This window comes from Rosa rugosa, chromosome 1 (assembly GCF_958449725.1).
Source record: "Rosa rugosa chromosome 1, drRosRugo1.1, whole genome shotgun sequence".
NCBI classification, from domain to species: Eukaryota; Viridiplantae; Streptophyta; class Magnoliopsida; order Rosales; family Rosaceae; genus Rosa; species Rosa rugosa.
The window spans coordinates 61,840,058-61,866,683 of NC_084820.1; the positions used below are offsets into that span (position 1 = coordinate 61,840,058).

Below are 26,626 nucleotides of genomic sequence, written 5' to 3' on the forward strand. Positions count from 1 at the left end.
CTACACCAAAAATGGTCTTTCACGGCCCACAATGTGCGCCGTAAAAGGGTATTTACGGCGTAAAACAGCAGGCTGTAAATGCCCGAGCCGTAAAAGACATTCCTTTTTAACGGCACACATAAGAGGGCCGTAATTGTGCATCCAAGCACGCTGTAAATGTACTCTCAACAGTCGTCCAGTTTGATTTATAGAATGTCTGCACGCCGTGAATGTCCAATAAAGCACGCCGTAAAAGACTTTCTGACCACTTATTTACTGCTCACCTTGCATGCCGTAAAAGACTGTCTATCACTCTATTCACGGCCTACTACGCATGCCGTGAAAGACTATTTTAACGGCACACTTAGCATGCCGTGAAAGACTGTTTTTACGGCACACTTGACATGCCGTAAAAGAAGTTATCATCTATTTTTTACGGCCAAGTTTGCACGCCATAAAAGGCTTTTCTATCAATTTTATATGTCATTTATGACGCACATAGCCTGCCATAAAAGTCTTTGTGACAAAGAGGTTTCATGCATGGTGTTGCTCATAATCCAAAAATGGTCAATTAACATTTCATTTTGTAATCTTAAGCAAGAATAATAAGCTCAAGTACAGGTGAATCAACATATATATATATATATACCATAATTACTAGAAAATGTTTTAACAAACTTGTCATATCCAATCTACTACAAATTAACTAAGTACAATTAGTAGCAAACTTGAGTTTAAGAATATAGCATTACAAAATATACCGCATCATCTTTTGAACAACTCCCAAATGCGGAATCTCTCGACTATCTCTCTAAGAAATTTGTCATCAGTCGGAGCTTGTTAATATATACTTCAAAAAATGGAAGTCCCTGTTATGAATGTAAAACGGAGCTTGTTAATATATACTTCAAAAACTGGAAGTCTCTGTTATGAATGTAAAACACAGTTAAATAACAAAAGCAATATATAGCTGCAGCAGAATTGGCAAATGCCCACAAGTTCATTACTAGTTTACAACATGTAGTTACTGAATTAAAAACTTTATTGTTTTCTTTTAGCCATTAGAAATAGTATCTTTTGAATATTAAAGCACATTATGTTTGCAAAACAATGCAGGGTTATGATACAATAGTGGGCGAGCGAGGGGTTCAACTGTCTGGTGGACAGAAGCAAAGGGTGGCTATTGCAAGAGCGATAATGAAGGCACCAAAGATATTACTACTAGATGAAGCCACTAGTGCTCTTGATGCTGAATCCGAACGAGTGGTTCAAGATGCACTAGATCGAGTTATGGTGGATAGAACCACAGTTGTGGTTGCACATCGTTTATCCACGATTAAGGGTGCAGATTTAATAGCAGTGGTGAAAAATGGAGTAATTGCAGAGAAAGGAAAGCATGAATCTTCAAGTACTCGGCAAACCATGTAAAAGCAAATGATCATCTAAGTTAAACATATATATATATATATATATATATATATATATATATATATATATATATATATATGTATGAAGATATATGTCAATTTTCCAATAACAGTACCAAGTTCAGTTTCCTAATATTTCAGCACAGTTTTTTTCTGTAAATAGCAACTAGTGACATAAAAACAACAAAATAAACCAACAAACACTAAAAGATAGAGAGTATCATAGTGCTTTTCCATACCTCCAATTACCCCAAAAGTAAAACCCAAGCTCCCAACTCAGCAAAGATATATGAACTCTCTAAAACAGAACCTGGACATAAGCTTATATATATATACAACCCAAAATCTAGCAAACAAAGTGCAGTTCTTTCAAACTTTCCAATAATGCAATAAAATTTGATGCTAAATGAAAACCCAGATAATTTAAAATCAAGCTAAGAAGTAAGAGTCAGAAAACCAAAGAGAACAAAATTAACATTATCTCTGCATAAAAGATATGGAAGAAAAAGATATGATATAATAAATTACCTAAAAGTTTGAAGACTAGCTAAACCAATTTGATGTATTTGATCGGCCATGCAATTGTACTTCCTTGAGCCATACTCAATTTTCCAAACTCGCTGGTTGGTCGATACAAAGCTATATCCTCAAAAACATCAAGAACCCAAACTTTCCAACATTCGTGGCCAAGAGGCACGTGATGGACCACTGCACTTGGATCCTTTGACTCAAGTTTTGCACTTGCAACAACTTCTTCTCCCATCTGAAACCAATTTAATAACTCAATTCTGTTATGATCATTCTTAATACCCTTGGTCCTTGCACCTTCCTTTTCTTTGCTCTGCAACCCCTCATCAACAGAATGTTGAACACTTGAGTTCTTTTGTTTACTGTGCCTGCTTTGTGGTCTCTCAGTTTCAGAATTTCGCACGGTCACACTTATATTTTCCTTATCTTTTTGTTGTGAAAGCTGATTACCAGAATGCTGACCACTGGTACTTCCCTTTTATTATAATAATAAGGAATCAATAACCTAATTAATGTATCATACAACTAATAACACAAAAAAAATATATATATACTTTGTATCTTGAAGACTTACATGGTTATTCCCCTCTTTCTCTGTCCGTGCCAAAATAGCTCCAACTATCTCTTTCAATTGTTGAATCTCTTGTGATTGAGCAAGCATATTCTGTGATTGAGTGAATAAAGCATTCTCTAACTTAGCAACTTTGTTTCCAACATTGGTTTGATAACCTGCCTTTGAAGGGACCGCTCCAAATCCCAACCCTCTTACTCGTCCTCGTGGATCAGGACCGAGTACTTTTGCAACAGCATCATCTTTTAAAGAACATTTCTCTGAAGGTTCTTGCTCAGCCTTGTACATTTTCACTTGTTTCTGAAAATAAATAATTGAAAAATGAATAAGCAGACTTGTATAATGTCTTACACCTAAGATAATAGTCTCAAAAAATGAAAACAAGAGATTAGTATATTTACCACTATTTCTGGATCCTCAACTACATCTGAATCCTTCTTCTTCTTCGCTTCGTAAGCATGAATCCAAACATCAGACCTTGTTATTGCATCTGGGGTTTCACTTTGTGACCTCTACAAATCAATAAGTACAAATAGTATTTATCATCTCAGATCACAAAACTCATATGAAATCAACTACCAAATTGTTCTTACTAATTCTTCTTCAAGACAGGCAAAACTTTTTCTACTAGTTCTGTGGAGTAAAGTTCTTTCTGCCCGCATTGCTTTGAATTTTTGACACATTTCCTATGACAAACAAGTGATCATAGTTGTTAAAAACCCATAAAATATAGGCAAGTCTAGCTACTTTTTCTATTATTATCGAGAGATTGCTAGAATTAGACTTGAATAATAACAAAATATTGGTAAAACGCACCTTAAATGACGGACTAGTTCTGTTTTTGACAAGAGCTAGCCACTCATTCATAGATTCTACATTATTAGGTTTGAAAAGGGTAGCAGCACGTTGTAGGCCTACAAGTTCGGCTTGCTTCTCCACTTCTTTCATAACATTGGATCTATTATCTCGCCAAAGCTTGATCATCTTTCGAATAACATTTTTCTTATAGCATTCGTCAACAGTGAAACTTGTCTACAAAAGAAATGAGTGAGTAGGTGAACATGTATGGATTGATGTAACGTTCTATTTTTTTAGTGAAAAAAACTTACTGTTATGTGCTCCCAAATCTGAGTTTTGAACAAATCTGATAAATTTTTCCAAGTCGGTGAAGTTATTGGTATCAGCTCTCTTGCCGTGCATCCAATAAATGAGGAGAATATAGCTGCATTTTTCCCAATTGGCTGGCCTCTTTCATTGAATTCAACTAGGATAGGACGTTTTCTTTTTTTTTTGCCAATCTCCAACAATTTTGCTTTACCTCTAGGTGGTATTTTCGGCTTTTCTGTAGCTTGACCTTCAGTTGAAATAGGTTCTGCTTCAGTTGGCATACGAGGCGGACAACCTAAATTTCCTTCAGATTCTCTCATTGGATCATTTCTTTGTTGCCCAACTGAAACATCAGCTGTCTGTGCAGCTTTATCATGTATTTTGGCTCTCTTTGCACCTTTCTTTGAGGTTTCTCCAGAAGGCATAGTCTAGAAGTCAAACAAAATTATTTGTGCACACACCAAAATTCCAAACTTAGGAAATCTAATTCAGAACAGGAAAAGATGCATTTCCATCACATGTGCAGCAACCCAATATGGCAAGAATTAAAGTTCAAAACCTTAATATTGTTCGACTCTCGCTACTAAAAGACTTAAACAATTGAGCTAAATTATGTTCCTATGCCAAAGTTCTTAATTTCTTAATACCAATCACCTCCAGCAGTATTAACTTTCAAATAATATAATTGTAATACCCCGAAAAATCCAAATTAAATTCCATGGATTTTAGAAATGATTTCACGATAGTAGGAGCGAGTACGAAGCTTGGAGAAGTTGTGGAATTAGTTCGAACGATTTTATTTTCGAAAACGAACGTTTTTAGGGGGTCAACAAAGTTGACTTTTTATACGTCCAAAATTGGGAAAACTTCCTTCATGAAAGTTGTAGAGCTCGTCGATACGAGTTCGTGGACATGTGGAACGCATTATTCGGAGTTCGTATGATTAAGTTATGAATTTTCGAAAATTGGGAATTTTCTATAAATAGGAAATTTTCTGATTTTATTTTCATTTAAGGACGAAAAAAGTTCTTTTTGCGGAAAAGCCCCCAGCTCTCTCCGTTCTCTCTCCTCTGTTTCTCGTCAGACCCGGCGGGTCGTGTTCGACCCGACCCGGCTGGTTCTCTCCCCTCCGGCCTCCTCCGGCCCCGGACCCGGACTCCCCCGTGATCGCCGCTCCACGCCCAGCCGTCCCCTCCCATCGCTTCGTCGAGCCGCTGCCCCCAGACCTGGATCGAAGATGCTCAGCCAAACGGATTCGGACCCGACCGGATCTCCTACTTCCGGCGACTACCCGGCAGATTTCTTCGACTTTTTGGGTTGTCCTCCTTCCCCTGATCATCCCCATATAAGCCTTGCATGACGATTTTGAGTGTAGACCGCTAGATCAAGGTTTGACTTTTTGGACGCCTCTGATTCAATCTAGGATCTGATCGTGCGGCCGAGATTAATCCAACTTCAACGCTTGATCTAGGACGATCTAGACCTTGTCTCAGAAAAAGTCAGGTATTAAAGTGGTTCAATTCTGTATTTTGAAGAAGTTTGTAGTTGACAACTTTAGCATCTGAGGTGGTTGGCCGGCGTTGACCGCCGCGTTGACCGCCGTCTGACCTCCGCATGTGGCGGCGCGTCGGACCATATTTTGAGTTTATATTATCTGTACGATGATCTATGCATCCATACGAGCGTTTTGGTATATTACAAGGTTATGTTAGAAAAAGTTGGTAAATAGTGAATTTACGTTTTGACGTTACTATTTAACGTTTTTACGTTTATCTTCGGTTTACGATCTGCGAAGATCAGACCATCGGTTTTACTTCAAATTTTAATATGTTGATCGTATGACTGTCCCGGTGACTTTGTGTGGTCATGGGCGAAGATCCGACCGTTGGATCTTCGTATAAATGCAAAACAGTGATTAGGGAGGCGATTCGTGAGAATCCGTCCGTCGGATTTTTGTATAAATTTGTGAAGATGTTAGTAAGGACGATTCAGGAAGATCCGACCGTTGGATCTTCGTGATGATTTTTGGAGGGTGATCCTAAAGGCGATCCGTGAGGATCCGACCGTTGGATCATCATTTAATTTCAATCCGACCGTTGGATTGTCGTTTGAGTATGTTTTTGAGTTATTGGCTAAAATAAGGTCATGTGTGATTAGGTGATTGACGGTCTCCCTTGGGTGAAAGATTTCGGTGTGTATTGTGTTGAATTGAAGACGCAGCGGGAATATCGAGGTGAGTAAACCTCACGTGGTTCATATTACGAACCCAATACAATTAATTGCTTTATTTTGTTGCAATCATATGAACTATAGTTGGTATTAATGGGCATTCCTGTGTGAATGTCTATCTATATATATATTATTTATGTGAAATAATATGTATTGTTGAAATTGTGAGATATTATGTACTGTTATGGTTGTGTTGAGTTTATTGTTGAAAAGCAACAATATTGTGAGAGGTATTAAATTTATTGTTGAGAAACAATAAATTGTTGATTTGTTGAGATATATTGATCTGTGGAGATCAATAGGTCACGGGGGTGACCATGGCATCTATTAGTGAACCACGCCCTTGTACCGGGTAGGTGGAAACTAATAGCATTAAATCGTGAACCACGCCCTCGCGCCGGGTAGGTGGAAACGATCAGTTAGAGCTCTAGTCTGTCTGCCAAATGTTGAGTGACCTTATGAGGGTAACGGGGAGTGACTCATAAGTGTATAATATTTATATATATATATATATATATTTATATATATATGAGAGTGAGAAAGTGAAGTGGTTTTGTGGTGATCATTGTAATTGTGATGTTTCTACATTTCTATACTTGAGTTAAAGGAAATGTATTTTATTAAATCAACAGTTCTTCTTGTTTACTCATACTGGCTGTAAAAAGCTTACCGGGTTTTGTGTTGTTGCAACTCCCGGTACACTATTCAAATTGTGTAGCGGGTAATTCTACAGGACAGGAGAACCAGGACGGTGATCGTGCGGTTAGAGCAATTGTTAGAGTTTTACAGCAATTGTACGTTGTGAGGTGTGTTATGCTCATTTGAGCTTTACAATATTGCTTGTGAGAGTGAATTGTAATAATGAACTCGAAGTTTCGAGATTTGGATTTTGTAATTGTAATTATTCATGTTTCGGATTTGAATTTATTATTCAAAATTCGGGGCGTGACTGTTTGGTATCAGAGCGTAAGGTGCATATTTGGTGATGTGTCAATACCTTCCGAGTGATGGCCCGTCTGCAGCGGATCCCCATCGTGTGCTCTTCGGTATTGGCTAAGTCATTGGGTATGCGTGAGTGTTGGGAGTTGTTTAGGCCGCTAGGTCGTTTTAGGAACGTGAATACCTTCCCTATAGTATTGACTTGGTTAATATGAATTTGTATTTGACTTATACTGTGTTTTAAGTGTTATACAAGTATTAGCCAAGCATACTATACTCCTTAGGTGATGGATATTCGAAGGGGTTGTACTTAGAACCTTACAGTTGTCTTGTAGGTTCGTATGGGAATAAGTTCAGTAGCCGCGAGTTACAATCCTTGAGGAATAGGAACCTCTTGATTCAACTCTGTTAAGTCAACGAGGATTGTTTTATGGAAATGAGGTTCTTTTGATTGTTGAAGTGTTTGGTTGAAGGCATGATGTGGATCTATGCACGTACCTAGGTTGGATACGAGTATAAATTGATAGAGATTTTTCCTTCTTAAGTTGGATATACAAATGTTTTTGGATGGGATGTACGTATCAAGGATTAAATATCTTGTTTTGTAATGAGATGTCCTTGTGGAGTTGGTTAGTAGGGTTGAGGTTAGGGAAGAAATTATTGCGGTTACTTCTTCCTTGTGCTTGTAAGTTGTTAAGCAGGGTTTAAGGTGCGAGACAAGAATTTTATTTTGTGCTCGATGGTTAGAGATGAGAGACCATTGTTTTGGGTTGCCGTTGAGTACTATAATTCCTTCAGAATTAAGATTGTCGGTAGAATTGGAATTAGTAGTAGTTTTGGTGATTCGGAATTTGAATTGAGTTCGCGAGATGTGTTTTATATACGTGGTTGATGTTGCTTGCATCATTTTGGAACGATACGTTACGATTCACAAGGAAAACTGAATTTGAAATTTATTCAATTGAACACCATGGGTTGATGACCTGACCGTGACTTGTGAATATAGTTTTGTTCAAGTGAATGAAATTAAATTTTGAGGCCTATGTATGGTGCAGGAAGAAGCATGGAGGACATGTTAGAGTCAGGCAAGGGTTTGCCTTTGGTGATTGATTTTAGGTGATATAGTTAAACGCAATTTCAGATATTGATTTTAGTGACTTTGTTAGGTATCCATAGTGGTTCAAGTGAATTACTATGTGATATGGAGTTTGATTCGATTTCTGAATCGCTAAATGTTAGGGATTGAATTGTGGTGAGTTTTTGTTGAAGCAATTGATAGATGGAATTATCGAGATTCTATAAGAGTTGTAAGAGTAACTCTAAAGACGTGGGTTTTTCCTAGCTAACTCAGGATGTGTTTAGCTTTATAAATCCCTAATCCTATCGATGAAATTGTTTGTGTTTGGTTTGACTCAGAGGATACTAGCTAGACCTCGATGCGACTTATTTGATTGTTGGATTCTTTTTGAGTGATTGTTTTATTGCATCATTATGAAAGAAGTGTGCAGTAGAGTTGTTTATGGTTTTGAAAATAGTATTGGGTGACCAAGGTTCGATCCTTGGTGTTGTTGTTGGTTAAATAAAAAGAAAAGAAAACATTCACACCATCTTATTGATTTTATATTACAAAAAAAAAAAAAAAAAAAAAAAAAACGAGGACTATGCTATACTAAGCCTAGTCAGCAGCTCTGGATGGATTTAGGCTGAGCTCAAGAGAAACGTTTGAGCCACTGTGGTAACCGCCTGAGCCACCAGAATAGTAACCAAAAGCGCTACCTTCCTCGGAAGTAGCCTTCAGGTTACCAAAGACGTCCTCGCCGTGCACGGGGAACAGAGGAAGAGTTTGAACCTCCTGGTGATCTCCTCCTCGTTGTTGCAGGGATGTTTGTCCTCCTGTTGTGCCAAAAGAGTTGTACTGGTATTAGTGTTGAAGTGTGAGGAAGAATATGAAACAAAATTTAAATCAAGAAATCCTTCATTACCAGTAGAATAGGTGGAACCAAAGTTGAGATCAATAGATCTACCATCATCAGTAGAACTAGTGGACCCAAAATTGATGTCAATGGATCCACCAGCTGGCCCAAAATTGATGTCGATGGATCCACCAGCACCAGTAGAACCAGTGGACCCAAAATTGAGATCAATGGATCCACCAGTACCAAGAGAACTAGTTTCCATGGGCACTGGAGCAGCCTGTTTACACCTATTCATCTGCTTCTCTCGAGCCCTGACGTTCTGGAACCAAAAGTAAATGTTCTTACCCTCAACATGTCCATACTGGTTCAGCTGGAGGCAGATTTCGTGAATGTGCTCTGTAGTTGGGCACTTAAATCCCTTGACGTAGTAAAGATCCTTGAGGATTCTTATTTGTTCTGGAGTAGGAATCCACCTGGTACGGCTTCGCCAGAAATCCATGTTGGCACTACTTCCAGCTGCTTGGGTGTTTCCTCCCTCCTCTGTTGGTTGCTGTTGTTGTGGTTCCATTTGTTGCGGGGTTTGGAGCTCCATTAGTTGCAGAGTTCGTGGCTCTTGGGTCATGGAGTGAGAGGATGTGAAAATCGAGGAATACATGGTTTAGTGTTTGAGGGAGATTTTGTTAGAAGGATTGGAGTTGTTGAACTGGTGATTGGAGATCTGAGATTCTCAGAGGAAAGATGAGATCGAATCTTCAAATGGAAGAAAAGATCTGAGAAAGAAGGATTGAAGATTTGGAGGAAAAGATTGAAGATCTGAGAGTGAAAAACTGGGGATTTGAGAAGAGAAAGGCTGAAGAGTTGAGAGAGAAAGGCTTGAGCTCGGAAGAAAATTTCTTTTCCTTTGGAGTGAACAGTCGCGTCTCCAGAATGCACCTATTTATAGAACAAGGTGAGCAGATCTCCACCGTTGGATGAACGATCTCAGAATTTGAATCCACGCGTTGGATTAAAGTCGCCCCGAAACCCGGAAAAGCTGTTGGCGCGTGGAGAGCGTGTAAGGGGACCGAGGGAATCTCGAGGCGCTGTGGCAGACAGCTGTAGCCGAAAGCAGATTTGACTGCCGTAAATCACGGAAGGGATAAGCCGTGACACAAGTGGGCCGTACTTGGGCCTGTCTCGGATCAAGGCATCACTGTAGCTGTGGGTGGAGGCCTGATGGGCCGAGTTTCAGAAACAGTTTTGGACATGATGGGCCGAGTTTCTGAAACAGTTTTGGATGAGTTGGGCCGGATTTCTGTAACAGTTTTGGATACGTTGGGCTGGGTTTCTGCAACAGTCTTGGATGTTTTGGGCCGAATTGTTGAAACAGTTGGTTTAAATAAAAGGATTGGTATGGATAATAACGTGAGCAGCCGTGCTCGAGTGGTTGAGTGTAAAGTTCGTGTACAAGAGGTCTGAGGTTCGAACCTCGCCTCTCGTTTATTTTTATTATGTTCGTTTATGACATAATAAGTATAAAATTTGTACACATTATATTAAGCACAGCTTGTGCTCCAGTGGCTGGGGACAAAAGTTTTGTGCAGCAGGTTGAGGTTTCGAACCTTGCCTTCCCCGTTATTTTATTTATGTCGCTTATGACATAATAAATATAACACGTGGGCATATATTAATGAAGGCAGCTCTTGCTTCAGTGGTTGGGAGCAAAACCTTCGTGTTCGAGGTCGGGAGTTCAAACCTTACCTCTTACAAATATTTTTGGATCTCGTATATGCTTGATATACGGACGTATATACGGTATGTACGGTATACATACGTATATACGGTCTGTATGGTATGCATACGTATATACGGTATACCTATGGTATGTACAATTTCATACCGTAGCCGAGCTAAAAAGTTGTGGGCCAAATAGTAAGCCCAAATGGTAGGCCCAAATGGTAGACCCAAATGGTAAGCCCAATTGTTCGGCCCGATTAGTAGGCCCAAATGTTAAACCCAAATTGGTTTGGGCCGGTTCGAAATGTGGATGGTCCGATTTCTTCAGGCTCAATTGGCCAGCCCTAGTGCTTAGCCCAGGGATTGAGCAAGCCCAAGTCATCATCATTGGGTGACATAATTTATTGGCGTGCTTTTTGGGATGATTTGTTTTGAGTGATGCATCTCTATGGTTGTGTAGAATAGTGCATGCTTAAGTTTTACTATAGAGATTTACCGTGATGCTAATGGAGTAGCGAAACGCTTTGTGGGAGTGTTTACTGTGCTTGTATGCCAGTACAGAGTGATGATCTATGTGAAGATCTATGTGATGATCTATGTGAAGATCTATGTAAGGATCTATGAGATGATCCATGTGATGATTTTGTGTAATTGATATGGAGTGATGTTGAGCAGTTGTGTTGTGCGTTCACGTTTGTGATGAAAGGATTTAGTGGCCATAGGAATGTATTTTTATACAAAGGATTGTGGCTTTGTAGATTACTACAGATTTGGAAAAGATGGAGATTTTATGATTAGGTCAACCTTAATCGAGAGGAATTGACTTACGCTCAAATTTCGGGACGAAATTTCTTTAAGGAGGGTAGATTGTAATACCCCGAAAAATCCAAATTAAATTCCATGGATTTTAGAAATGATTTCACGATAGTAGGAGCGAGTACGAAGCTTGGAGAAGTTGTGGAATTAGTTCGAACGATTTTATTTTCGAAAACGAACGTTTTTAGGGGGTCAACAAAGTTGACTTTTTATACGTCCAAAATTGGGAAAACTTCCTTCATGAAAGTTGTAGAGCTCGTCGATACGAGTTCGTGGACATGTGGAACGCATTATTCGGAGTTCGTATGATTAAGTTATGAATTTTCGAAAATTGGGAATTTTCTATAAATAGGAAATTTTCTGATTTTATTTTCATTTAAGGACGAAAAAAGTTCTTTTTGCGGAAAAGCCCCCAGCTCTCTCCGTTCTCTCTCCTCTGTTTCTCGTCAGACCCGGCGGGTCGTGTTCGACCCGACCCGGCTGGTTCTCTCCCCTCCGGCCTCCTCCGGCCCCGGACCCGGACTCCCCCGTGATCGCCGCTCCACGCCCAGCCGTCCCCTCCCATCGCTTCGTCGAGCCGCTGCCCCCAGACCTGGATCGAAGATGCTCAGCCAAACGGATTCGGACCCGACCGGATCTCCTACTTCCGGCGACTACCCGGCAGATTTCTTCGACTTTTTGGGTTGTCCTCCTTCCCCTGATCATCCCCATATAAGCCTTGCATGACGATTTTGAGTGTAGACCGCTAGATCAAGGTTTGACTTTTTGGACGCCTCTGATTCAATCTAGGATCTGATCGTGCGGCCGAGATTAATCCAACTTCAACGCTTGATCTAGGACGATCTAGACCTTGTCTCAGAAAAAGTCAGGTATTAAAGTGGTTCAATTCTGTATTTTGAAGAAGTTTGTAGTTGACAACTTTAGCATCTGAGGTGGTTGGCCGGCGTTGACCGCCGCGTTGACCGCCGTCTGACCTCCGCATGTGGCGGCGCGTCGGACCATATTTTGAGTTTATATTATCTGTACGATGATCTATGCATCCATACGAGCGTTTTGGTATATTACAAGGTTATGTTAGAAAAAGTTGGTAAATAGTGAATTTACGTTTTGACGTTACTATTTAACGTTTTTACGTTTATCTTCGGTTTACGATCTGCGAAGATCAGACCATCGGTTTTACTTCAAATTTTAATATGTTGATCGTATGACTGTCCCGGTGACTTTGTGTGGTCATGGGCGAAGATCCGACCGTTGGATCTTCGTATAAATGCAAAACAGTGATTAGGGAGGCGATTCGTGAGAATCCGTCCGTCGGATTTTTGTATAAATTTGTGAAGATGTTAGTAAGGACGATTCAGGAAGATCCGACCGTTGGATCTTCGTGATGATTTTTGGAGGGTGATCCTAAAGGCGATCCGTGAGGATCCGACCGTTGGATCATCATTTAATTTCAATCCGACCGTTGGATTGTCGTTTGAGTATGTTTTTGAGTTATTGGCTAAAATAAGGTCATGTGTGATTAGGTGATTGACGGTCTCCCTTGGGTGAAAGATTTCGGTGTGTATTGTGTTGAATTGAAGACGCAGCGGGAATATCGAGGTGAGTAAACCTCACGTGGTTCATATTACGAACCCAATACAATTAATTGCTTTATTTTGTTGCAATCATATGAACTATAGTTGGTATTAATGGGCATTCCTGTGTGAATGTCTATCTATATATATATTATTTATGTGAAATAATATGTATTGTTGAAATTGTGAGATATTATGTACTGTTATGGTTGTGTTGAGTTTATTGTTGAAAAGCAACAATATTGTGAGAGGTATTAAATTTATTGTTGAGAAACAATAAATTGTTGATTTGTTGAGATATATTGATCTGTGGAGATCAATAGGTCACGGGGGTGACCATGGCATCTATTAGTGAACCACGCCCTTGTACCGGGTAGGTGGAAACTAATAGCATTAAATCGTGAACCACGCCCTCGCGCCGGGTAGGTGGAAACGATCAGTTAGAGCTCTAGTCTGTCTGCCAAATGTTGAGTGACCTTATGAGGGTAACGGGGAGTGACTCATAAGTGTATAATATTTATATATATATATATATATATTTATATATATATGAGAGTGAGAAAGTGAAGTGGTTTTGTGGTGATCATTGTAATTGTGATGTTTCTACATTTCTATACTTGAGTTAAAGGAAATGTATTTTATTAAATCAACAGTTCTTCTTGTTTACTCATACTGGCTGTAAAAAGCTTACCGGGTTTTGTGTTGTTGCAACTCCCGGTACACTATTCAAATTGTGTAGCGGGTAATCCTACAGGACAGGAGAACCAGGACGGTGATCGTGCGGTTAGAGCAATTGTTAGAGTTTTACAGCAATTGTACGTTGTGAGGTGTGTTATGCTCATTTGAGCTTTACAATATTGCTTGTGAGAGTGAATTGTAATAATGAACTCGAAGTTTCGAGATTTGGATTTTGTAATTGTAATTATTCATGTTTCGGATTTGAATTTATTATTCAAAATTCGGGGCGTGACAATAATTATGGCAAGACTTAAATGTGCCAATTTGTTCCTTATGCAAACTTTTAGAAACCATTGCTTCAATTCAATTTGAAAACCCAACTACTACCAACTGAGTAAAGATAGAATCTTTCTACGAAATCAAGCATTATCCTAAAACCCATGTTCAAACTCAAAATTAAATACATAACGATTAACTCTGAATACACCGTTCATATTTTCAAAATCCTATAAACAACACACAAAAAGAAAAAAAGAAAAAAAATCACAATTTGTATGTTGACACAAATGCACATGTATTCATTTAGCTAATATGCACATATATGTGACATGTAAAGCAACCTCATCTGTACCACAAACCAAAATAGATCTTACCAAATAACTTGTGCTGATGCTTTGCCGAAATAGGTCAGTCAGAGTCACCTTCACTCTGTTCAGCCAGAAAAAAACATATTAGAATCTCACCACTTATATAAGTAATCAGCAAACATCATGCAAATGAATTTATTTAAATATCATAACATGCAGTTCATACAATTACCGAATAGATTTCCTCATTATTGTATCTATAACATTCTTCATCCTCAAGATCTAGGTCTAGTTGTGATACATCTACTGGCATATAAGCAATCTCATCAACACAATCATTCTCAAAAAAACCTCTAGGCGGTGCTCTAAGTACAACATGCCAATTTGACATATCACTCTCTCTTGAATAAAAAACTTGTTTTGCTTGTGATGCAAAAATAAAGGGATCTCGGTCAAATTGATGATGCCCCTTGTGGAGGTTAACCAATGTGAAACCATCTTCAACTTTGACACCAGTCCCTATGTTTGCCCAATAACAATCAAAGAGTGGAACCTTAAATTTGCGATAGTCTAGCAAAATTATATCTCTTATAACACCATAATATGACACTCTGTCCAACTTTTGTGAATTATCTCTTGCACTTGCTCGACACATTGTGTCCGCTTCAACGGACACCCCACTGTTTTGTGCGCTCTTCTCAGTAGTCTCTGTATGAAATCGGTTCCCATTAATAATGAAGCCTGAATGGGACACCACATATTGCTTAGGCCGACAAGCAAGCCACCTCACTATATCAGACATATTACTACAATCGCCAAACTTAACTTTATCAGCTAACCATCCACTGAAACTACTCATATGTCTCTTTTCTAAAAGGCTTTCATTATCTTCAAGATGTGAATCTAAACACTTCAGTTCTTCCTTGTGCATTCTGGTCAAAATAACATGTAGAAGAATTAATAAGTAGCGTTAAACTCAACTAATAATTTACTGGTTCAAAACAGAAATCAAACTTACTCTCTCCATGGGTCTACTTCTGTAGTATTTGTCCATACAAATTGATGAGCGATCTCTAACATAGAAGAACTTATTGCTTTTTGTTTCCCCTTGCCAAGTGGTCGCCCTTCCAATATTGTTTCATCCTCAAGAGACTCATTGCGTCTTGTTTGAACACCTATCTCAGCTGCTTCTTTAATGTATCCGGTACAAAAATGTGTTATCTCTTCAGCCAAATATTTTTCTGCTATACATCCTTCAGGGTTTGACCGATTCTTGACATATCCTTTTAGATCCTTCATAAACCTAAAGTAAAAAAAAAAATTAAAGAAAACAAAATTACTACCACTAATGTACAGGATCAGCAATAAATTGTACATAATGCAGTTCACGACAGACCAATAAATAATTAATAGAACTCATATCTCACCTTTCAAAAGGGTACATCCAACGATAATGTACAGGACCACCGATAAGAGCCTCTTGTGCAAGATGAATCGGTAGATGAACCATAATATCAAAAAAAGACGGAGGAAAGAACCTTTCAAGCATGCATAGAGTCTCAGCAATATCATCATCAAGCAGACCTATTTTTTTCTTCTCAATCTCTCTTTGACATAATTGATGGAAAAAAGCACAGAAGCGGAATATAGCAATCCTTGGTCCTTTAGGAAGAAGTCCTTTTAAAGCTACAGCTAGAATTTGTTGTACCAGAACATGACAATCGTGTGACTTCAAACCCATAATCTTGTTGTCTTGTATGGAGACACGGTTTGCAAGGTTAGAACAATAACCGTCCGGCAATCTTAACTTTGCTAGCCTTCTACAAAATATTTTCTTCTCTGCCTTTGAGAGCACGTAAGGTGCTTTATCACTTTTAGATTTGCTGGAACCATCTTGTTTTGGGTGCAACTTTTTTCGAATCCCCATCACTTTTAAGTCCTTGCGTGAATTTAAGTTGTCCTTTGTCTTTCCCTTCATGTTCAATAAGGTTCCAATGATGCTCTCACAAATGTTTTTCTCAATATGCATCATGTCCAAGTTGTGCCGTAATAATAAAGTCTGCAATATAGCAAATTAGACTGTATTAATACAAGCTGTTAATGTATATAATATGTAGCATATAAGTATGGATGTACTTTGTGAAAGAGAAGAAAAATAGACTACATTAATAGAAATAAAGCTTTCAATGTATAATATGCAGCATATAAGTATGGATGTACTTTGTGAAAGAGAACAAAAAATAGACTACATTAGTAGAAATAAAGCTTTCAATGTATAATATGCAACATTCTACCAATAATATACAGTAACCATATTTTGGAAACACTTTGTAAATACATTGCTCTCTACTATATATCAAGACATTGCTCTCTGCTTTCAAAGTACATTGCTATCAGCTTTCAAAATTTATTTAAGCAACCCACATTCTTTTGTAAAATTGGTCTGTTAGGTTAGAAGATTTGGCTTCAAATTTTTTTAATACAAATAAATATATTATTAAGGATATTACCATAAGGAAAATTCTACAAAATGTTAACGTATGACATGCATACAATTGCCTTAAAAGTGGTAATTTGAGTCCTCAAAATAGTAATATTAGTCCTCAAAGTGGTAACATGAGTCCTTAAAGTGATAAATTTTCTTAGTTACCACATGAGTCCTCAAAATAGTAATATTAGTCCTCAAAGTGGTAACATGAGTCCTTAAAGTGGTAAATTTTCTTAGTTTACCATATGAGTCCTCAAAATAGTAATATTAGTCCTCAAAGTGGTAACATGAGTCCTTAAAGTGGTAAAAATAGTTGATGTATGAGAAATGTTAACATACTATAGTTTTACCCTTACCATAAAATGCAACAGAAAAACACAAATCAACAAGAATTAGATGAAAGCAAGTAAATTTTACCTCCCAATATGGCAACTCAAAGAATATTGATTTCTTCTTCCATCTTTTTGAAAGTTTTGTAGGATCGTCACCATCATCGTCATCACCACTACCATCAACATCATCAACATAATCATCAACCCCTTCGTTCACAACCCATCTTTCACCTTCATTTCTCTTCCTTTTTCTACCTTGATCTCTGTCAACTTTTTTTTTCTTTTTTCTGCTGCAAACTTTATTCTTCTTACCCCAATCATTTTTAATATTCTTCACCACCTGAAATACTTCTGAACCAGTCAGCTTTCTAGGCCTCACTCTATCTTCAACGGTACCATCAAACCAAGTCTTATTCTGCCGATAAGGATGATCATGTGCAAGAAATCTCCTATGGCACATGTACACATGTTTTCGTCCATTTGGCAGCCATTTAGAGGATGTTTGAACACCACATACCGGACATGCTTTCTTTCCCTTTGTTGAATACCCGGACAGATTTCCATAAGCAGGGAAATCATTTATTGTCCACATCAATACAGCTTTCAAATTGAATACAGACTTAGTAAATGCATCGTAAGCACTTACCCCATTGATCCATAGTTCTCTCAGATCTTCAATGAGTGGTTCTAAATACACATCTATGTCATTCCCAGGTTGCTTAGGACCTGGGATGAGCAATGTTAGCATCAAATTTTCCTTGGACATGCACAAAGAGGGAGGGAGGTTATATGCAACCAAGACCACAGGCCAGCAACTATATCTAGAACTAAGATCACCAAATGGATTAAATCCGTCTGATGAAAGACCGAGTCTAAGGTTACGAGGATCTTTTGCAAATTCAGGCCACTTACTATCAATCTTCTTCCATGCAAGCGAGTCAACAGGATGCCGCATTTTGCCATCTTGACTCTTGTGAGTTTCATGCCAAGTAAGTTGTTCTGCCTTTTCAGCATCCCTAAACATTCTCCTAAATCTAGGGATAATTGGAAAATACCTCAAGACCTTAGCAGGAACTCCTTTCTCAATCTTTTGGGTGCGCTTATTAACTTTCCATCGAGAGGCGCCACATTTCGGACAAGTTTCCTTGTGCTCTAGATCCTTTCTAAATAAACAACAATCATTCACACACGCATGAATCTTCTCATAGCCTAGATCAAAAGCTTTGAGTAATTTTTTTGTTGAGTATAAGGAACTTGGAAGGATGTTATCTTCAGGTAAAAGACTACCAACCATCTCTAGAAGTTCATCATAACCATTGTCAGATAGACCGTATCACTACTAGAATTTTGTTCATAGACATCTGTCCAGAACCGATGTTAAACTAATTTTTGACCGATGTCTTAGTGGGTGTAGAGAAAGATATAGACATCAGTATAAGCGCGTTTTTAACCGATGTCCCAGACAACAACCAACATCGATTCTAAAAAACAAATCGATGTATAATCGTTATAATCATCATATTTTTATATGTTAGGTATGTCTAATTCTTCATATTTTCACATTTTATGCTTAATAAAGTATATGTCGAACAATACCTACGTGAACATTTGCATCGATTTCTATTCCAGAAGCGATGTCCAGTACACTTGTAGACATCAGTTGCCATGAGTATTGTTTGTTCGTGGGCATTTTTACATGTAGCTTGGCACATTATTTTCTTAGGAACGATGTCTGTATCTTTAGGCGTCATCGGTTTTTTTTTTAAGGACTGATGTTTCATTTAACACAGCACATCGTTTTCATTTAAGCAAAACGATGTTCAATGGTTTTATGTACATCGCTTGCTTTTTCTAGAACCGATGTGTTGTTTCATTGTAGACATCGCTTTTGTTTTGTAAAATCGATGTGCACTGGTTTTGAGTACATCGATTCTGCGGACACAACTCGATACATTAATAATCATAAGACATCAATTTTCATTTTAATACTGATTTCTAATCTTTCAAGTGACTTCGTTTTCCTTGGCATTACTGTTTTGTTATGCTTTTATATACTTCACTTCATTTTGACAAGCATAATGTGCAAAGTTTGCATCTAACTGCTGTTGGGAAAAAAAATGCATTCCCATCATCCAAAAATTGAGGCTTCCATTAATTTCTTTTCAAATTCATGATTCAACATAATTCACAAAATAAAACCTCAAAACCTACAAAGGCTAGCCTAGACATTTGATCCAGCTTTAGAATTCTTATCTGTAGCCACCTTAGTAAACCCTATTGGAAATATTTCAGTGTTTGGAGCAACAACACAATACTCAAGAAGGATCAGTCTCAATAACCTTGAACTCGACACTCCTCATTCCTCCTCTCACAATCAAGAGATCACCCTTCCTCACTAGGGTGTAGGCCTCCAGGAAATAAGCTGCAACATATCAGAAGAGTAGGTACAGTATAATCAATTAGCAACTTCTGGTCTCTGCCTACTGAATGAAGTATAATCATGAAGAAATAAGTGCAAAAAGGAAGCTAAAGTAAACCTGAGCACTGAAAGACTTAAGGGGGTCCTTAATTGTCTTCCTTGATTTTTTTCTTTAATCCACGGCGACCAAGGTTGGCAAGCTTAACTCTCTTGTGGCTTATGGTCCTAGAAATGGCGACAGATTAAGAGCACATGTTACTCATATCTTCTCTAAATGAACTATTAACTATTTGATTTTCTAAAATCGCAAGTAAAATATAACTAAATCTACACACATGCAATCAACCCACAACAACATTAGTCAAAAAGAGAGCAAGTATCTCTACTCCTCAAGTGTACAGCTTAATTCTTCAAGGACTAGAGGAAGCTAGAGGAAGAAGATGAAGATTTGCAGCGAGAATCTAGTAAGAAAACAAGTAACACACTTCACAATGGCCTGAACAACCATTGTATCAACCTGAAACAGAATATCTAATTACTCAGAGAAATACCTGAATTGATCATTGTAAGCATTTGAAGTTGATATTGCTTTCTGGAAAATCTGCAATCACACATTACAAAGAGCTATTTAGATCGAGGACTACATGCAAACCAAACAAGATATTTAAGTCAACAATTTCACTTCCAGCCCCACTTCCCATTCAACTTTAAATATCAACAATAAGGGAATTCTAGTAGTGTAAAAAGAGTGAAAAATAAGGGAATTCTATTAAGCACTTAAGCTCGTGAATCCTTTTAAGGTGTATGATTAAGTAGGGATAATTATCAAGTACAAATGAGACAAAGTAAAAAAGAAAAATAATCAACAAAACTATTTTACACGCAAACTTCCAATGTAGAGAAAAAAGCTCTACAATAAATAATACAGATAAATGAAGGCAGTGTCATGCTGCTGTTTAGAGATTCCATTTTCAAGTTTATCGTCCACAAACACACAGGAAAAGTGACGAATAAGAAATAAATCACTTGCTATAAAATAATTTGAACAAAACATGATGAAACAACTCTAACCTGCATAGAACATGACTGGGCTTGCCATCAATTCCGCATCACCAATAGAAATGCTCATTAAATCCCCAACTATCCAGCACCGGAATTCACCAATTCTGCATCATTGGTATGTCCTCTTTGTTAATAACATAGCTGCATAGCTACCTATTTTTTTTATCTTTTATCTTTACAACAAGTAGGAAAGTAAGCATGTTAGTGCAGATAATGTATTTGTTCTATATATCCAACAACAACAACCACAACCACCTCCCCCCCCCCCCCCCCCCCCCCCGGGGGGCCCACTACTTACTCAGAAATTGAACCCATATGTAGGAAATAACTAAAATTGCCTTATGAAGGTAGACAAAGTTGAGCACTCAACCCCTAACCTCCTATAAAATCCAGTTCTGAACTCAGATTTTTGTTCATAAAAAAATCGAATGAATCAAAATTGAATCAATTGATAAGGAAATGAAATGGACTGAAAATTATTTAGGACACCTTAATACAGATGTGTCCTTATTAGGTGTCCTTATATCCAGTTTTTGTAGTAGTGACTGCAAGGAAAAACTAATAATAAACAAGACTAGTAATTAAAACATAAAAAAGGCAACTATGAAGCTGAACTATCTAGTTCACCTGGATGGTGCAAAAGGTGAAGAATTGCAAAAGTGGCCATTCAGATCCCCAACTTTCTCAAAAAAATTCTCATCCAGGTTCAAAGCCAGGGCAATCAGAGATACTAATATTCTTTTCCTGGCGGAACTGTAAACAACTATAAATTATCAATGGTGAACAACAATTTTTACCACCTATGTATAGAAAGCTAGGAAGTAAATCGTCATCAAGGTGACACAATGCCACTCTGTATCAGAAATATATCATGTCTTCCTTGTATCGTAATTAACATTTGAAAAAGTTGTTCTATACCTTCTGGAGGCCATTGATTCAACTTATTTTGAGTTACGTCTTCAAAAGGACCAAAGTAAAAACTCTGTTTTGAATCATCACCTGTTTTGAAATTGACACAAGAAAATTAAAAGCAACATCCTTTCTTCTTTCCCATTTAGCTCAACCCAAAAACAAAACCACAACAATCCCATAGTACTACGTCCAGCTTTCCAATAATACTTCAAATTGCAACTAGCACATTATGTACGCACATTATACTGAATTCACCAATAATCAACACCATAATAATCAAATCAAATTGCATCAGACCTTTACCTTGCTCTGGTTTTGATTTCGCTTTTCGTTTTGCTTCTCTCAGATTTCACTCTAGATTTGGGGATCAAATAGCGCTTCAGTTGTGCCCCATCCTCGATTCTGAGTTCGGTCGTCCTCGAAGAAGCTCGGTCGTTGGAGAAACCACAATCGGTTTCGGGGTCGAACCAATTCAAAACAACATTGTAATGTCAGAATTAGGAACCACACGAGTGCAACTTAAACAAGGTGATTAAGAGAACTAAAAAAGAGTATAAGGGTTCAGAGCCAGCAGAAAAGCATAAAACTTTACATCAAAACCTCAACTTTCGGACACCAAAACACACCCAGTCACCAGATCTCAAACAAAACACACAAAACCCATCAACCCAACTACAAATCCATCCTTCACTCACTACCCGAAACCTAATTAAGCAAAATTCCATCAATTTTCTTCAACAATATTCTGAATAAACCAACAAAACCCACATCAAAATCACACCTTGATGACGATTGTGTCGCCCCTAAAGATTGCAGAAAACCAAAAAAGTTAGGTCAAAATCGAAAAGAAGAGGAATTGGATCTGAGGGATTACGGGTCAGACGATTCAACTTTATCGGTCATGGTGGAAGAAGAGCAGGAAATTGAGACTCACCCATAACTCATTCTCTTTATATGTGAGGCCGGGCTCTAGCGCACAAATCCATAGAATAAAAGCAACTAGCAGAAAACATCGAAGAGCGAAAAAGAAAAAGGGGGCTGGGTTTAGAAATTCATACACTGATCTGGAGAGAGAAGCTGAGATGAGATGAGAATTAAGCTAATTGATCTCAGTCAGAGGCGAAGAAAGGTCGAGAAGGAGCTCGGGTTTCTTCGACATTGTTGGGATCTAGGTTTCTTCGACTCTCTCAGCTCTTTAGATTCCGCCAAAAATGGAGGAGGAAGGATTGTGATGGTGAGGAGGAGGAGGAGGAGCTCAAGTTTGGGAGGAGCTCGAGACTGAGCTCAAGGGTTTCGATCTGTTTCAGTTTTGGGGTCGGGTGCAAAATTTTTTTTAAGTGTGAAAGTTTTGAGTTTTAGTACCCGCTTCTTCATTTCACTTAAAAGACTTAGCGCGTTTTGCAAAAGTAGGTTCCCGCAAATTTTCAAACAAAACTTTTAACACCGGTCATTTTAAGACCCGATGTTAATGATATACATTTAAATCGGTATTTTCGTAAAACGATGTTAGATTACTTTTTTACATCGTGTGCAAGTCTGACCGATTTAAAACATGCGATGTCTATGAACAAATTTCTAGTAGTGTATCTAGCCTTAAACTTGAAAAACATAACTGTTGCTGACATTTTTGTAGAAGGACAACCCTTATATAGAGGAAGTTCTGCTTCATTTACTAAATTTGTAACATCAGACTCTATATTTTCAGGTGCAGGTTCCATAAAATCATCATTTAGCTGTGCATCTCTATACATTTTATATGTCTCCAAGTTTTCAAAGCTTTCCATGTTTTCTTCTTGTACAGTAGTTCTTGGCTCATCTCCATGAAAGGTCCAATTAATATAACTCTCATATATCCCATTTGAGGTTAGATGATCTAATACAGTACGAGGTGGGTAAGACCATACGTTTATACAACTACTACATGGGCACTGGATCTTTTCAGGATACCCCTTACTTGCATGAATGCTATTAACAAACTTTTTTGCTCCGTCATAAAAGGCTCTAGGATTGCTAATGACACACAACAACAACAAAAAATAGAAAAGAGTTTACAATACATTTATGGTTTATATCAACATAACCTTAGGGTTTGTGGTTTTAGATGTAACCTGCTTTTACAATAAGCCCATTCTTTATCCATGTTCTTTCAGCTTCGTTTCACTGGAGCTACTGTTTACCTTATATTTAGACACCAGTCCCTATGTAATTTAGGTATTATAAATGTAGTCAAATAGATTCTTAGATCAGAGGTGCAAAAAAAAAAAATTGATAGCAAACAAAAATATCTTCACAAGGTGGTAAACACTCAAGTGATACAAAGGTATCATAGAACCATAAACAACAAACAAAGCACAGAATCACATATAATACATCAGTATTAGGCATAACTTAAACAATTTCAGGGAATAAGAAAGAATAAGATTGGCCGAGAAATTCATACCAAGTGCGAGAACTAGGGCCGTAAGACTTGGACGCAAGTTCAGGTAATAAACCAACCAATCTCAACTATGAACAACTGGTTTCAGCATCCACTAGCTTTATCTACTCTGATCAAAAGCAATGATCACCAAACCAGTTAATTAAAACCAAGTTCTGAAATAGATAGAAAGAGTCATAGGTAGCCTTTTCATCAATTAACAGAACAAAAAGAAAAAAACGACAGAAAACCAAAACCAAAAGAATCCATCTTTTGGTGAACATAACTAGTGCTAACGTTCATGCCTCCATATAGTGATATGTTACCTAGTGAAAAGAAAACAGGTACAGGGCATATGTTACCCAAATGAAAAGGACAACTAATAAACTAGTAGAAATGAAACAAAGGCATAGACTTTAGCCGGCCATGAACCATTGCATCATCAAAAATCGAGAGAATACATTGCATACCAATTTTTGACATACTAAAAGATTGCATATTTGTAATCAAATATACCATATGCACCCAAAACTCCAAATGCATCCCAATTATTCATTATTAGACAATTCGACATATTACAAACAGAAAAAAAAAAAAGAAAAAAAAAAAGAAAAAAAAAACAAAAGAAAAAAAAAACAAAAAAACAAAAGAAAAACTGCATGTGCCTCCCAGATGAGCTCAACTAGTCAACTACTTGTAAATCAATAATTTCATTTAATTTATTCCAAGGATAGCAATATCATGCATTGCCCAAATCAAAATAGACCCATCATGCTCCTCCCTCATTATTACAAGTTTGTCTCAGATCTCTGCATGTTCATTTAAATAAGAATTTCAGCAAACTATGGACCTCAATACAGCTAGCAACAATAAAACGAGAAAGAAAGAAACCCACCTGAAAGGCCTACAAGTTTTTTTTTTTTTGTTACGAGAAAGTTGAAAAGGGTATAGGAGTTCCTCTAGTGACTGCGAAGCCCCGCTGAGGCAGCTCAAACCATCTAGCAAGTGATCTTGAGCCAAATCGCAAAAAGATAGAAGAAATCAAAATCCCACCTGATGAGAAAAAAAAAAAAAAAAAGATAGAAATCTTACCACTGGCCAAATATAAATTTCATCATTCAATTCATAATCCAAAATCCAATCTAATCATCTATTTGAATGAAGAGAACCAAAAATATAAGTAATCTATGAATGAAGTAGATGTGTGTATGGGTGCATATATACATATTCATACATATATATATATATATATATATATATATATATATATATATATATATATATATATGTATATGAATATGTATCGTGCAGCGTACAAAATTGAAAGCTACAGAAATCTTTTCATATCATTATATATATATATATATATATGGAGCTATTCAATAAACCAAAATCAGTAATTGAAAAGCAAACACCAGCTAAGATTAAGATCACTTACAAGTATGTAGACTAAGCAAACTCCTCCCAAATCCCAACCAACCTTTCAGCCTAAGACAAATATATGAATTCGATTAGTACTCAGCGTTAACTCCCAAATACATGAGAGAATCAAGGTATATAACAGTATCAATAAACATGACTCGTCTAAAGCTCATTCACAACTCAGAGTCACCATTACATGCATATAGAAGACACACAATACGATGTCAAGTATAACCATGGGAAAATATAGACCATGCTGGACCTAACATGGGAACATATAATGCCACAATAGTACTACCTTGTTAAATAATGACGACCAGTATACAACCATGGAAGTAATTGCTATCTTTCATAACCAAAAGACAACTGAATACTCATGTCTCAAAATTGAAAATGCTAAAAACAACTGATGGATAACTTCTGACTCAGTGACTTTATTAAATACATTTCTTTTCTATCTCAAAGTATGCTTGAAGAGGAATCGCATATATCATGAAACAGCAGCCCACCATCATTCACATGCATAAAGCAATATAATTTCAAAAGATCAGAAGGTGGCAATATCAAGAAAAAGATAACAATTACTGCAAACATTGACAAAATTATTGCCAGTGGTATGGTTATGAGAAATTTAACACAGCATGCATCATCATAAAGATGGTAGTCTGAAAACTCAACAAGAACACCTTCAAAATTTGCACCGGGTAAAAGAAACGGCATGCATGATCTCTGTTAACCTTTACAACAAAGTTTCTAGTATCCAACACTTCCAGTAATCAACCATTTACTTGAATCAAACCTCTCACCACGAGGCCAAATCATTGTTGTGCATTTGTTCATATATAAACGGGTATATACAATTATATATATGTACGATTAATTATAGATATATAAATACATGGAGCTATTCAATAAACCAAGATCAGTAATTGAAAAGCAAACACCAGCTAAGATGAAGATCACTTACAGGTATGTAGACTAAGCAAACTCCACCCAAATCCCAACCAACCTTTCAGCCTAAGACAAATATATGAATTCCATTAGTACTCAGCGTTAACTCCCAGATTTTATTACCAATTAAACTGCCCAAAATGGGATTCTTTAGAAACCATTAAAATGATAGGAATCCCATAAACCCAAACCAAGAATTAATCAATCGTGTCTGAAGCAAAACATAATGAAACCATACTAAGGATATTAGAGCACGAATTCACCTTGGGTATCCAATCTTGCAGTCTCTCCTCTTTTCCCCAATTCGCTACCTCTGCTTGATCCCTGTAATATTGAACACAACTCAATAGACCCAGAATGGGATTTGATTCCCCGAAATGAAACTATAAAGTTCCACTAAAGCTTAGAACAGTCAACATTGATCAAAATTAAACTCTCAAATGTAGGTACAGATAGTCAAACCAACAAACTAGGCAAAGTAAGCAGACAAGAAGCCTTCCCACAATTCAAAAGATGAAAGCTGAAACAATAAGTGAAAAAAATTGTACCTTGATTTG

General features: G+C 37.4%; 4 protein-coding genes and 3 long non-coding RNA genes across 7 annotated transcripts; 1 reads left to right on the forward strand and 6 right to left on the reverse strand.

Moving 5' to 3' along the window:
* Positions 1 to 637: 637 nt before the first annotated feature.
* On the reverse strand, positions 638 to 14,193 carry LOC133725936 (uncharacterized). Its single transcript, XM_062153352.1, has 8 exons — positions 14,134 to 14,193; positions 3,615 to 4,040; positions 3,322 to 3,537; positions 3,099 to 3,191; positions 2,907 to 3,017; positions 2,509 to 2,805; positions 1,935 to 2,409; positions 638 to 848 (listed from the first exon to the last, which is right to left on the reverse strand). Exons 2-7 carry the CDS (start codon positions 4,035 to 4,037, stop codon positions 1,954 to 1,956), a joined length of 1,596 nt encoding a protein of 531 aa, XP_062009336.1. The 5' UTR covers positions 4,038 to 4,040; positions 14,134 to 14,193; the 3' UTR covers positions 638 to 848; positions 1,935 to 1,953.
* On the forward strand, positions 839 to 1,407 carry LOC133732319 (ABC transporter B family member 11-like). Its single transcript, XM_062159851.1, has 3 exons — positions 839 to 859; positions 940 to 999; positions 1,096 to 1,407. The coding sequence occupies exons 1-3, from the start codon at positions 839 to 841 to the stop codon at positions 1,405 to 1,407; spliced, it is 393 nt and encodes a 130-aa protein (XP_062015835.1).
* Positions 8,456 to 8,973, reverse strand: LOC133726667 (uncharacterized). Its single transcript, XM_062154265.1, has 2 exons — positions 8,763 to 8,973; positions 8,456 to 8,673 (listed from the first exon to the last, which is right to left on the reverse strand). Exons 1-2 carry the CDS (start codon positions 8,956 to 8,958, stop codon positions 8,456 to 8,458), a joined length of 414 nt encoding a protein of 137 aa, XP_062010249.1. The 5' UTR covers positions 8,959 to 8,973.
* Positions 14,134 to 18,133, reverse strand: LOC133725935 (uncharacterized). The gene is made up of 5 exons (XM_062153351.1): positions 16,973 to 18,133; positions 15,495 to 16,126; positions 15,086 to 15,370; positions 14,300 to 14,999; positions 14,134 to 14,188 (listed from the first exon to the last, which is right to left on the reverse strand). Exons 1-5 carry the CDS (start codon positions 17,909 to 17,911, stop codon positions 14,168 to 14,170), a joined length of 2,577 nt encoding a protein of 858 aa, XP_062009335.1. The 5' UTR covers positions 17,912 to 18,133; the 3' UTR covers positions 14,134 to 14,167.
* Positions 18,134 to 19,015: 882 nt separating this feature from the next.
* LOC133725934 (uncharacterized) lies at positions 19,016 to 22,858 on the reverse strand. The gene is made up of 7 exons (XR_009854601.1): positions 21,584 to 22,858; positions 21,287 to 21,367; positions 20,996 to 21,121; positions 20,378 to 20,472; positions 19,858 to 19,907; positions 19,425 to 19,531; positions 19,016 to 19,309 (listed from the first exon to the last, which is right to left on the reverse strand). It is a non-coding gene; the product is annotated as an uncharacterized LOC133725934 (long non-coding RNA).
* Positions 22,859 to 22,904: 46 nt separating this feature from the next.
* Positions 22,905 to 24,278, reverse strand: LOC133725937 (uncharacterized). The gene is made up of 3 exons (XR_009854602.1): positions 23,721 to 24,278; positions 23,389 to 23,457; positions 22,905 to 23,290 (listed from the first exon to the last, which is right to left on the reverse strand). It is a non-coding gene; the product is annotated as an uncharacterized LOC133725937 (long non-coding RNA).
* Positions 24,279 to 24,646: 368 nt separating this feature from the next.
* Positions 24,647 to 26,626, reverse strand: LOC133743917 (uncharacterized). The gene is made up of 3 exons (XR_009863306.1): positions 26,333 to 26,626; positions 26,086 to 26,135; positions 24,647 to 24,749 (listed from the first exon to the last, which is right to left on the reverse strand). It is a non-coding gene; the product is annotated as an uncharacterized LOC133743917 (long non-coding RNA).

Bases quoted from the DNA above. Each gene is read 5' to 3' on its own strand.
- LOC133732319 (XM_062159851.1), top strand. From the start codon at position 839: ATGGAAGTCCCTGTTATGAAT. The intron at 860-939 runs GTAAAACGGAGC...AAATAACAAAAG, and splicing joins TGGAAGTCCCTGTTATGAAT to CAATATATAGCTGCAGCAGA. The intron at 1,000-1,095 runs GTAGTTACTGAA...AAAACAATGCAG, and splicing joins TCATTACTAGTTTACAACAT to GGTTATGATACAATAGTGGG.
- LOC133725936 (XM_062153352.1), bottom strand. From the start codon at position 4,037: ATGCCTTCTGGAGAAACCTCAAAGAAAGGTGCAAAGAGAGCCAAAATA. The intron at 2,806-2,906 runs GTAAATATACTA...ATTTATTTTCAG, and splicing joins TTGAGGATCCAGAAATAGTG to AAACAAGTGAAAATGTACAA. The intron at 2,410-2,508 runs GTAAGTCTTCAA...TTATAATAAAAG, and splicing joins AGAAAGAGGGGAATAACCAT to GGAAGTACCAGTGGTCAGCA.
- LOC133726667 (XM_062154265.1), bottom strand. From the start codon at position 8,958: ATGGAAACTAGTTCTCTTGGTACTGGTGGATCCATTGATCTCAATTTT. The intron at 8,674-8,762 runs GTAATGAAGGAT...TTGGCACAACAG, and splicing joins TGGTTCCACCTATTCTACTG to GAGGACAAACATCCCTGCAA.
- LOC133725935 (XM_062153351.1), bottom strand. From the start codon at position 17,911: ATGTTTAGGGATGCTGAAAAGGCAGAACAACTTACTTGGCATGAAACT. The intron at 15,371-15,494 runs GTGAGATATGAG...TTTTTACTTTAG, and splicing joins TGGATGTACCCTTTTGAAAG to GTTTATGAAGGATCTAAAAG. The intron at 14,189-14,299 runs GTAATTGTATGA...CTGGCTGAACAG, and splicing joins ATAATGAGGAAATCTATTCG to AGTGAAGGTGACTCTGACTG.